This window comes from Heterodontus francisci, chromosome 28, assembly GCF_036365525.1.
Source record: "Heterodontus francisci isolate sHetFra1 chromosome 28, sHetFra1.hap1, whole genome shotgun sequence".
NCBI classification, from domain to species: domain Eukaryota; kingdom Metazoa; phylum Chordata; class Chondrichthyes; order Heterodontiformes; family Heterodontidae; genus Heterodontus; species Heterodontus francisci.
In genome coordinates this window covers 1,803,082-1,815,145 of record NC_090398.1, presented here as the reverse complement: position 1 = coordinate 1,815,145, position 12,064 = coordinate 1,803,082, and the positions used below count along the sequence as shown (strand labels likewise).

Sequence of the window (12,064 nt, the reverse complement as noted above, 5' to 3'; positions counted from 1 at the left end):
GAGAGAAGACAAAACAATAAAACGCTTGACAACAGAAAGGTTTACAGAAGGGGCTGCTTTATTTCAAACTCGAGTAACCGTGACAACCATCGCGATGCCATGCTTGCGCAGTGCGGTGCGGAGAGAGTGAAAGGTCCTGAGGCCTATCTGGGCCTAGCTCTATGTGCCCTGTCTCTGCCATGGCCTCTCCACTCCCGCCCACTCATCCCCTTGTTCACTGCTTGCCGTTGCCATTGATGGGGACCTTCTTGTGGGCATCAGATTCCAGGTAGGCCTTGAGTTTAGGCCTAGAGATGATGCGATCCACGTAGGCCTTGAGCAGGGGAGTGCCCTTCAGGCAACCCGGAGACAGCACCTCAAGGTTAGAAAGCATATCGACCAGATTATAATCAGCATAAGAGATCTGCAGAGAGAGAGAGGAAAGTGAGTGAGAGTCGGTATAGAGCACTCACAGTGCACAGTGTTAGATACAGTGTAGAGCTCCCTTTACATTACCCTGACAGTGTGTCCCCCCCACTTTATACCCAGTGTCAGTATCGAGTGCTCCCAGGGCAGGTACAGTACGGGTTAGATACAGTGTAGAGCTCCCTCTACATTACCCTGACAGTGTGTCCCCCCCACTTTATACCCAGTGTCAGTATCGAGTGCTCCCAGGGCAGGTACAGTACGGGTTAGATACAGTGTAGAGCTCCCTTTACATTACCCTGACAGTGTGTCCCCCACTTTATACCCAGTGTCAGCATCGATTGCTCCCCAGACAGATACAGTACGGGTTAGATACAGTGTAGAGCTCCCTCTACATTACCCTGACAGTGTGTCCCCCCCACCTTATACCCAGTGTCAGCATCGAGTGCTCCCAGGACAGGTACAGTACGGGTTAGATACAGTGTAGAGCTCCCTTTACATTACCCTGACATTGTGTCCCCCCCACTTTGTACCCAGTGTCAGTATCGAGTGCTCCCAGGGCAGGTACAGTACGGGTTAGATACAGTGTAGAGCTCCCTTTACATTACCCTGACAGTGTGTCCCCTCACTTTATACCCAGTGTCAGCATCGAGTGCTCCCAGGACAGGTACAGCACGGGTTAGATACAGTGTAGAGCTCCCTCTACATTACCCTGACAGTGTGTCCCCCCCACTTTATACCCAGTGTCAGTATCGAGTGCTCCCAGGACAGGTACAGTACGGGTTAGATACAGTGTCGAGCTCCCTGAACATTACCCTGACAGTGTGTCCCACCCCCACTTTATACCCAGTGTCAGCATCGATTTCTCCCCAGACAGATACAGTACGGGGTTAGATAGAGTTAAGATTGTGTATCCGACCTTATTTCCCACGAGGAAGTCCTTCCCTCCATTGTTTTTTGCCAGGAGATCTTCGAAGGGTTTCAGTTCTGCTGGGATACTTTTGATGAAAGCTTCCTTCCCAGTTTCCTGTGGGAAATTGAAAAGATGAAGGTCAGAGGGTCAGTCCTGAGGGAGTGCTGCACAGTCGGAGGGTCAGTACTGAGGGAGTGCTGCACTGTTGGAGGGTGAGTACTGAGGGAGTGCTGCACTGTCGGAGGGTCAGTACTGAGGGAGGGCTGCACTGTCGGGCGGTCAGTACTGAGGGAGTGCTGCACTGTTGGAGGGTGAGTACTGAGGGAGTGCTGCACTGTCGGAGGGTCAGTACTGAGGGAGGGCTGCACTGTCGGGCGGTCAGTACTGAGGGAGTGCTGCACTGTTGGAGGGTGAGTACTGAGGGAGTGCTGCACTGTCGGAGGGTCAGTACTGAGGGAGTGCTGCACTGTCGGAGGGTGAGTACTGAGGGAGTGCTGCACTGTCGGATGGTCAGTACTGAGGGAGTGCTGCACTGTCGGAGGGTCAGTACTGAGGGAGTGCTGCACTGTCGGAGTGTCAGTACTGAGGGAGTGCTGCACTGTCGGAGGGTGAGTACTGAGGGAGTGCTGCACTGTCGGAATGTCAGTACTGAGGGAGTGCTGCACTGTCGGAGGGTCAGTACTGAGGGAGTGCTGCACTGTCGGAGGGTGAGTACTGAGGGAGTGCTGCACTGTTGGAGCGTCCGTACTGAACAATTTAACATTGTGGTAAATCTCTGCTGCACTCCCTGCACGGCCTGTTGATGTCCTGCGCTGCGATGCGTGAACTGAACAGTTTGTGCAGATCAGGGTTCTGCAGCATCTAATGTCTAAATTATCTTCCACTCCTTTCTTTTTCTGTGCCCTTCCTCACCTCAGGATAAAATTTCCTATAAAACCTTCGTTGGTGACTCACATATTCTTTGAAGATGAGTATGCTGTACTTAATGCGTAGATCCTCAGCTCCGTCATTCACCATGTCGATCAATGTGGCCTCTTTAATATCCTTTCCGTACAAATCTTGAGCAAACAAAAATATCAGACTGTTCATCATACGTGAGATTTGGTTATGGAACACTCAGCTGCAGTAGGCCACGTTCTTCCGCCGGCCTGGATCTGGAGGCCACAGGCTTTAACCAGTCTGTTGGCTTCCGGCTTTAGCCAGTTAGTCACAGTCGGCCTCAGGTTTCAGCCATTCAGAAACAGTAGCCTCAGGCTTCAGCCAGCTGGGTAGGCCTCAGGTTTCTGCCAGTTAGGATGTGTAGGCCTCAGGCTTCAGCCCATTAGAAACAGTCCACCAGTAGCTATGGCCAGTTGGTTAGACCTCAGGCTTCAGCCATTTGGGAACAGTAGGCCTCAGCCTTCAGCCAGCTGGGTAGGCCTCTCAGGCTTCAGCCAGTTGGCAACAATATACATCAGGCTTCAGCTCATTGGGAACAGCAGACCAGTAGCTTTGGCCCGGTGGGCAGGCCTCAGGCTTCATCCAGCTGGGAACAGTAGGCATTAGGCTTCAGCCAGGTAGGTAGGCCTCAGGCTTCAGCCACTTGGCAACAGTAGACCTCAGGCGTCAGCCAGCCAGGAACAACAGGCCTCAAGTTTCAGCCAGCTGGGTAGGCCTCAGGCTTCAGCCAGTCGGGTATTAGTGTATGTATTGATGCAGGGTTGCTGTCAGATTCAGCCATGTACTTACTGTGTTGGCGGCCAAGGTACCGGAGGATGGTGTTGGACTGGACCAGCACAAAGTCACCATCTTGGAACTTGGGCAGTTGGCCAAATGCCTGAAAGGAAGAGGATGGGGGAAATGCATTATTGGCCGAAAAAGTGGGATATTTTATGCCCAACGCTCGTTTGCAACCAACCTTTAACCCTTGGGCCCTCTTTGTTGTCAGATTTGTTGTTGGGTTGTCGGGGTACTGGGACCTCATTGACCATCATCATTTGTCCCATTGGCAGACAATACAACCAACTGGATCCCTTCAGAGGCCGGTTCAGAGTCAATCGCCTGGCGTTGGTCTGGAGTCACGTGTAGGCCCGACTTTGGTAGGGGAGGAGAATGGGGGACAGGCTTGGTTGAATGTATCTCTGTAAGTTTGTTTTGATCCCTGCCCTCCTCCCCCGCCCCCCAAACCAAAGCTCACACAATTAGTCACCAACTCTCACAAGGTCTCGCCTTGGTACAGCCGATCGGAAAGTGAGGAGGACACTACATAATGAGGAGGAAGGAGCCTGGGCCTCTCCTGCTCTGAGCATGGGTCTCAGTAACACACACCGCGTGTGAGATTGGCTAACTGAGGACTAGGCCGAAGATGGAGCCTGGGCCTTTCCTGCTCTGAGCGTGGGGTCTCAGTAACACACACTGGGTGTGAGATTGGCTAACTGAGGACTAGGCCGAAGATGGAGCCTGGGCCTCTCCTGCTCTGAGCGTGGGGTCTCAGTAATACACACCGAGTGTGAGATTGGCTAACTGAGGACTAGGCCGAAGATGGAGCCTGGGCCTTTCTTGCTCTGAGCGTGGGGTCTCAGTAACACACACTGGGTGTGATGTTGGCTTTCTGAGGACTAGGCCGAAGATGGAGCCTGGGCCTCTACGGCACTGAGTGTGGGGCTCAGCGCCACGCGCTGGTTTCAGTGGCTCCTCGATCAACTCCTTAAACCCGATGACTCCCAATACTCACACATGACTTTCTCATATCTCCGTTGGTCCATTGCTCTTTGCTTATCACCTCCTCCTTCCAGGTCTGACCCTGATCGGCCAATAGCATTCTCATCGGCGAGCAACGGCCTGCGGTTGTCGGGGGAGGGGGGGAGGGAGCGGGAGGAAAGGGAAGACACAAACACAAGGCCGGTCAGCCAGTCAGAGCTCACATAAACACCGTCCTGCCCGTGCAACCCTCCTCAATCCAAACTCGTGAGACGAAACTGGGACCTTACCTCGAACAGGGAAGTAGGTGATGGAGTAATCTGGCACTGGAAGAGAAAAGGGGAAATCGAAGGGGTTAAATCAGACTATTTCAGGTTCAACTACTCCACTCCCCACTGCTCTGGAAAGAATTCCCATTTAGCCAGCGTCTTTCTGCACCTCAGCATATCGCAAAGAGGTAATACCACTGAATGGCAAAACAGGTTGGAGAGGCTGAATGGGCCTCCTTCTGTTCCTGTGTAACAGGCCGGAGAAGGGGCTGAATGGGCCTCCTCCTGTTCCAGTTTAACAGGCTGGAGAAGGGGCTGAATGGGCCTCCTTCTGTTCCTGTGTAACAGGCTGGAGAAGGGGCTGAATGGGCCTCCTCCTGTTCCAGTGTAACAGGCTGGAGAAGGGACTGAATGGGCCTCCTCCTGTTCCCGTGTAACAGGCTGGAGAAGGGGCTGAATGGGCCTCCTCCTGTTCCTGTGTAACAGGCTGGTGAAGGGGCTGAATGGGCCTCCTCCTGTTCCATTGTAACAGGCTGGAGAAGGGGCTGAATGGGCCTCCTCCTGTTCCAGTGTAACAGGCCGGAGAAGGGGCTGAATGGGCCTCTTCCTGTTCCTGTGTAACAGGCTGGAGAAGGGGCTGAATGGGCCTCCTCCTGTTCCCTTGTAACAGGCTGGAGAAGGGGCTGAATGGGCCTCCTCCTGTTCCCTTGTAACAGACCGGAGAAGGGGCTGAATGGGCCTCCTCCTGTTCCCGTGTAACAGGCTAGAGAAGGGGCTGAATGGGCCTCCTCCTGTTCCTGTGTAACAGGCCGGAGAAGGGGCTGAATGGGCCTCCACCTGTTCCAGTTTAACATGCCGGAGAAGGGGCTGAATGGGCCTCCTCCTGTTCCAGTGTAACAGGCTGGAGAAGGGGCTGAATGGGCCTCCTCCTGTTCCAGTTTAACAGGCTGGAGAAGGGGCTGAATGGGCCTCCTCCTGTTCCAGTTTAACAGGCTGGAGAAGGGGCTGAATGGGCCTCCTCCTGTTCCTGTGTAACAGGCTGGAGAAGGGGCTGAATGGGCCTCCTCCTGTTCCTGTGTAACAGGCTGGAGAAGGGGCTGAATGGGCCTCCTCCTGTTCCCGTGTAACAGGCTGGGGAAGGGGCTGGAATGGGCCTCCTCCTGTTCCAGTGTAACAGGCTAGAGAAGGGGCTGAATGGGCCTCCTCCTGTTCCTGTGTAACAGGCCGGAGAAGGGGCTGAATGGGCCTCCTCCTGTTCCAGTGTAACAGGCTGGAGAAGGGGCTGAATGGGCCTCCTCCTGTTCCTGTGTAACAGGCCGGAGAAGGGGCTGAATGGGCCTCCTCCTGTTCCCGTGTAACAGGCTGGAGAAGGGGCTGAATGGGCCTCCTCCTGTTCCCGTGTAACAGGCTGGAGAAGGGGCTGAATGGGCCTCCTCCTGTTCCCGTGTAACAGGCTGGAGAAGGGGCTGGATGGTCCTCCTCCTGTTCCTGTGTAACAGGCTGGAGAAGGGGCTGAATGGGCCTCCTCCTGTTCCTGTGTAACAGGCTAGAGAAGGGGCTGAATGGGCCTCCTCCTGTTCCTGTGTAACAGGCTGGAGAAGGGGCTGAATGGGCCTCCTCCTGTTCCTGTGTAACAGGCCGGAGAAGGGGCTGAATGGGCCTCCTCCTGTTCCTGTGTAACAGGCTGGAGAAGGGGCTGAATGGGCCTCCTCCTGTTCCTGTGTAACAGGCCAGAGAAGGGGCTGAATGGGCCTCCTCCTGTTCCTGTGTAACAGGCTAGAGAAGGGGCTGAATGGGCCTCCTCCTGTTCCCGTGTAACAGGCCGGAGAAGGGGCTGAATGGGCCTCCTCCAGCACCTAAAGCAGATTTATGTTTCTGTTGAAGTGTACTCACTGTTGCATAGTGGGAAACACAGCTGCCAATTTGTGCACAGGAAGATCTCATGAACTGTAATGTGATAAATGACCAGATCATCTGTTTTTTAATGATGTTGGTTGCTGGATAAATGTTGGGCCACTGGACACCGGGGTGAATTCCCCTCCCCCACTGCTCATTCAACAGTGACCATGGGACCCTCAGACAGGGCAGCACTCCCTCAGTATTGACCCTCCGACAGTGCAGCACTCCCTCAGTACTGACCCTCCGACAGTGCAGCACTCCCTCAGTACTGACCCTCCGACAGTGCAGCACTCCCTCAGTACTGACCCTCCGACAGTGCAGCACTCCCTCAGTACTGACCCTCCGACAGTGCTGCACTCCCTCAGTATTGACCCTCCGACAGTGCAGCACTCCCTCAGTACTGACCCTCCGACAGTGCAGCACTCCCTCAGTACTGACCCTCCGACAGTGCAGCACTCCCTCAGTACTGACCCTCCGACAGTGCAGCACTCCCTCAGTACTGACCCTCCGACAGTGCTGCACTCCCTCAGTACTGACCCTCCGACAGTGCAGCACTCCCACAGTACTGACCCTCCGACAGTGCAGCACTCCCTCAGTACTGACCCTCCGACAGTGCAGCACTCCCTCAGTACTGACCCTCCGACAGTGCAGCACTCCCTCAGTACTGACCCTCCGACAGTGCAGCACTCCCTCAGTACTGACCCTCCGACAGTGCAGCACTCCCTCAGTACTGACCCTCCGACAGTGCTGCACTCCCTCAGTACTGACCCTCCGACAGTGCAGCATTCCTTCAGTACTGACCCTCCGACAGTGCAGCACTCCCTCAGTACTGACACTCCGACAGTGCAGCACTCCCTCAGTACTGACCCTCCGACAGTGCAGCACTCCCTCAGTACTGACCCTCCCACAGTGCAGCAATCCCTCAGTACTGACCCTCCGACAGTGCAGCACTCCCTCAGTACTGACCCTCCGACAGTGCAGCACTCCCTCAGTACTGACCCTCCGACAGTGCAGCATTCCCTCAGTACTGACACTCCGACAGTGCAGCACTCCCTCAGTACTGACCCTCCGACAGTGCAGCACTCCCTCAGTACTGACCCTCCGACAGTGCTGCACTCCCTCAGTACTGACCCTCCGACAGTGCAGCACTCCCTCAGTACTGACCCTCCGACAGTGCAGCACTCCCTCAGTATTGACCCTCCGACAGTGCAGCACTCCCTCAGTACTGACCCTCCGACAGTGCAGCACTCCCTCTGTACTGACCCTCCGACAGTGCAGCACTCCCTCAGTACTGACCCTCCGACAGTGCTGCACTCCCTCAGTACTGACCCTCCGACAGTGCAGCATTCCCTCAGTACTGACCCTCCGACAGTGCAGCACTCCCTCAGTACTGACCCTCCGACAGTGCAGCACTCCCTCAGTACTGACCCTCCGACAGTGTAGCACTCCCTCAGTACTGACCCTCCCACAGTGCAGCAAACCCTCAGTACTGACCCTCCGACAGTGCAGCACTCCCTCAGTACTGACCCTCCGACAGTGCAGCACTCCCTCAGTACTGACCCTCCGACAGTGCAGCATTCCCTCAGTACTGACCCTCCGACAGTGCAGCACCACCTCAGTACTGACCCTCCGACAGTGCTGCACTCCCTCAGTACTGACCCTCCGACAGTGCTGCACTCCCTCAGTACTGACCCTCCGACAGTGCAGCACTCCCTCAGTACTGACCCTCCGACAGTGCAGCACTCCCTCAGTACTGACCCTCCGACAGTGCAGCACTCCCTCAGTACTGACCCTCCGACAGTGCAGCATTCCCTCAGTACTGACCCTCCGACAGTGCTGCACTCCCTCAGTACTGACCCTCCGACAGTGCTGCACTCCCTCAGTACTGGCCCTCTGACAGTGCTGCACTCCCTCAGTACTGACCCTCCGACAGTGCAGCACTCCCTCAGTACTGACCCTCCGACAGTGCAGCACTCCCTCTGTACTGACCCTCCGACAGTGCAGCATTCCCTCAGTACTGACCCTCCGACAGTGCTGCACTCCCTCAGTACTGACCCTCCGACAGTGCTGCACTCCCTCAGTACTGGCCCTCCGACAGTGCAGCACTTGCTCAGTACTGACCCTCCGACAGTGCTGCACTCCCTCAGTACTGACCCTCCGACAGTGCTGCATTCCCTCAGTACTGACCCTCCGACAGTGCTGCACTCCCTCAGTACTGACCCTCCGACAGTGCTGCACTCCCTCAGTACTGACCCTCCGACAGTGCAGTACTCCCTCAGTACTGACCCTCCGACAGTGCTGCACTCCCTCAGTACTGACCCTCCGACAGTGCAGCACTCCCTCAGTACTGACCCTCCGACAGTGCAGCACTCCCTCAGTACTGACCCTCCGACAGTGCAGCACTCCCTCAGTATTCCTGTCTTTATGATGGGATGTTGACATGCTCGGTGGCATCATTGAGCTCGCTTTGAAGAGCTCCATTGGATGTTGAAGTTGCTGGAGCAATGCAGTTCCCTCTTGTTTTTACCCTTTGACCTTTCTACCCGAGAGGAGTTTGAGCCAACTCTGTCCGAACAGCACAGTAATTTAATCCTTTAAAGGGGCCTCGTATCCTTCCGGTTCGACCCGTGCTGCTGACCCAACATCCTGTCCACAGTTAGTGAGAGCTTGGTGCCCGCCCCATATATACCCCAGGAACATGGGTGAGGGGGCTTTGGTGCCATTTGGACGGGTCGGTGGATTGTCGGGTTTGTGAGATGCAATTGCTGCCGGAACTATTAATGAGACTGCTGAGGGGATAGGGCGGGCTGCGGGGGTCATAGCCACACCCACTTCCAGTTTCTGTAAAGGCTGATTGAGCAGAGTGAGGTGGTCGGGTGGGGCGGGGGGGGCGATGGCGGGGGGAGACAGAGAGAGAATGGGCAATGACTGAGCTGAGGCCGAACCAGTGTTTTATAAAGATTCACCAGAACTTCCTTATTTTTGTACTCTCTGCCTCTATTTATAAAGCCCAGGATCCTGTCTGCTTTATTAACCACTCTCTCAACCTGTCCTGCCACCTTCAATGATTTATACACATATACCCCCAGGTCCCTCTGCTCCTGCACCCCCTTTAGAACTGTACAATTTATTTTATATTGCCTCTCCTCATTCTTCCTACCACAATGAATCACTTCACACTTTTCTGTGTTAAATATTATCTGCCACATATCCGCCCATTCCACCAACCTTTCTATGTCTGTTTGAAGTCTATCACTATCCTCCTCACGGTTCACAATACTTCCACGTTTTCCGTCGTCCGCACATTTTGAAATTGTGCCCTGTACACCCAAGTCTAGGTCATTCATATCGATCGAGAAAAGCAGGGGTCCCCCACCCTGACCCCTGGGGAACCCGACTATATACCTTCCTCCAGTCTGAAAAACAACCGTTCACAACTACTCTCTGTTTCCCGTCACTCAGTCAGTTCCGTCTCCATACTGCTACTGTCCCGTTTATTCCACGGGCTCTAACTTTGCTGACAAGTCTATTATGTGGCACTTTATCAAACGCCTTTTGGAAGTCCAGGTACATCACGTCAACCGAGTTACCCTCATCAACCTTCTCCGTTACCTCATCACAGAACTCAAGCAAGTTAGTTAAACACAATTTCCCTTAACACATCCATGCTGGATTTCCTTAATTAATCCACATCTGTCCAAGCGATTGTTATCTTATCCCGAATTATCGTATCTAAAAGCTTTCCCACCAGCGAGGTTAAACCGACTGGTCTGTAGTTGCTGAGAGTAGGGAAGAGGGAGAGAGATAGAGAGAGAGGGGTGGGGAGAGGGAGAGAGAGAGAGAGGGGGAAGAGGGAGAGAGAGAGAGGGAGGGAGAGAGAGGGAGGAGACGAGGGAGAGAGAGGGGGAGAGAGGGCGAGAGGGGGAAGAGGGAGAGAGAGAGGGGGGAAGAGGGAGAGAGAGAGAGGGGAAGAAAGAGAGAGAGGAGAGGTGGAGAGGCAGGAAGAGAGCGGGTGAGAGAGAGGGAGAGAGAAGGGGAGGGGGGAGACAGAGGGGTGAGAAAAGGAGAGGCAGAGGGGAGAGAGAGGGTCAAGGAAGGGAGAGACGGAGAGACGTGGAGAGAGGAGGTTGATGGGGAGGGGGAGAGGGAAAGCAGGTGTGAGAGAGAGAGAAGGGGAAAGAGAGAGGGAGGAAGGGAAAACGATAGAGAGAGGGGGAGAAAAGAGGGAAAGGGAGAGAGAGACAAAGAGAGAGAGAAAGGGAGAAGGAGGGAGAGGGAGAGCCAGGGAGGTGAGGGGAGGCAGAATGCAGGGTGACATTTTCTTTCCATGAACAAAAACTCTTAACAATTCTGTTGCTCACTCACACTCACACACACACTCTTCCCCCTCTCACTCACACTCGCTCACACACTCTTCCCCTCTCTCACTCACACTCGCACACACACTCTTCCCCTTCTCACTCACACTCGTGCACACACTCTTCCCCCTCTCACTCACACTCGCACACACACTCTTCCCCCTCTCACTCACACTCGCTCACACACTCTTCCCCTTCTCACTCACACTCGCGCACACACTCTTCCCCTCTCTCACTCACACTCGCACACACACTCTTCCCCTTCTCACTCACACTCGCGCGCACACTCTTCCCCTCTCACTCACACTCGCGCACACACTCTTCCCCCTCTCACTCACACTCGCGCACACACTCTTCCCTTCTCAATCACACTCGTGCACACACTCTTCCCCCTCTCACTCACACTCGCGCACACACTCTTCTCTTCTCAATCACACTCGTGCACACACTCTTCCCCCTCTCACTCACACTCGCGCGCACACTCTTCCCCCTCTCACTCACACTCGTGCACACACTCTTCCCTTCTCAATCACACTCGTGCACACACTCTTCCCCCTCTCACTCACACTCGCGCACACACTCTTCCCCCTCTCACTCACACTCGTACACACACTCTTCCCCTTCTCACTCACACTCGCGCACACACTCTTCCCCTCTTCCCCTCTCTCACTCACACTCACTCACACACTCTTCCCCTCTTCCCCTCTCTCTCACACACTCACGCACACACTCTTCGCCTCTTCCCCTCTCTCAATCACACTCGTGCGCACACTCTTCCCCTCTCTCACTCACACTCGCACACACACTCTTCACCTGTTCCCCTCTCTCACTCACACTCGCACACACACTCTTCCCCTTCTCACTCACACTCGCGCACACACTCTTCCCCTCTCTCACTCACACTCGCGCGCACACTCTTCCCCTCTCTCACTCACACTCGCACACACACTCTTCCCCTTCTCACTCACACTCGCACACACACTCTTCCCTCTTCCCCTTCTCACTCACACTCGCACACACACTCTTCCCCCTCTCACTCACACTCACGCACACACTCTTCCCCTCTCTCACTCACACTCGCACGCACACACGAAATGGGTGAGATTCCACCAGCTCAAACTTACTGTTGTCCAAAAGTGGAGGCAAGAGTGGCCGAGAGAGGGGGAGAGAATTCCAGAAGGTTCTTTGCAGGCAAACGATTTCTTCCAGCTGCGAAGAGGTGTGCGTGTGTGTGAGAGAGAGAGAGAGGAAGAGAGAGAGAATTCTCCCTTTGCCCTCTGAAGGGGCGTGGCATGTGAATGGTAATGCCAAATGCTTAGCACCAGCTCAAAGGCCCTCTGTTTGTGGAGTGCAGGAGGGCCCAGGAGAGGGCGGTTGCTGAGGACCTTTTCATGACTTAGCAAAATCCATGTTTATTTTTTAAATATTTGTATTTCCTATAACCCGGTCTTGATCGGAACTGCACCTGCTTTCATTCTGTGATGTCCCCTTTTCAATCTGTGCTCCTTCCCAGCGCCCCCTGAGTATTTCAGACCTCCACT

The 12,064-nt window shown here is 54.7% G+C and overlaps 1 protein-coding gene across 1 annotated transcript; it reads right to left on the bottom strand.

The window, feature by feature from the left end:
- Positions 1 to 40: 40 nt before the first annotated feature.
- Positions 41 to 11,813, bottom strand: LOC137345263 (glutathione S-transferase P-like). Its single transcript, XM_068008736.1, has 7 exons — positions 11,648 to 11,813; positions 4,288 to 4,323; positions 4,032 to 4,138; positions 3,047 to 3,134; positions 2,273 to 2,376; positions 1,325 to 1,432; positions 41 to 403 (listed from the first exon to the last, which is right to left on the bottom strand). Coding segments are annotated over exons 1-7 (633 nt in total). The 5' UTR covers positions 11,649 to 11,813; the 3' UTR covers positions 41 to 214.
- Between the last annotated feature and the right edge of the window lie 251 nt (positions 11,814 to 12,064).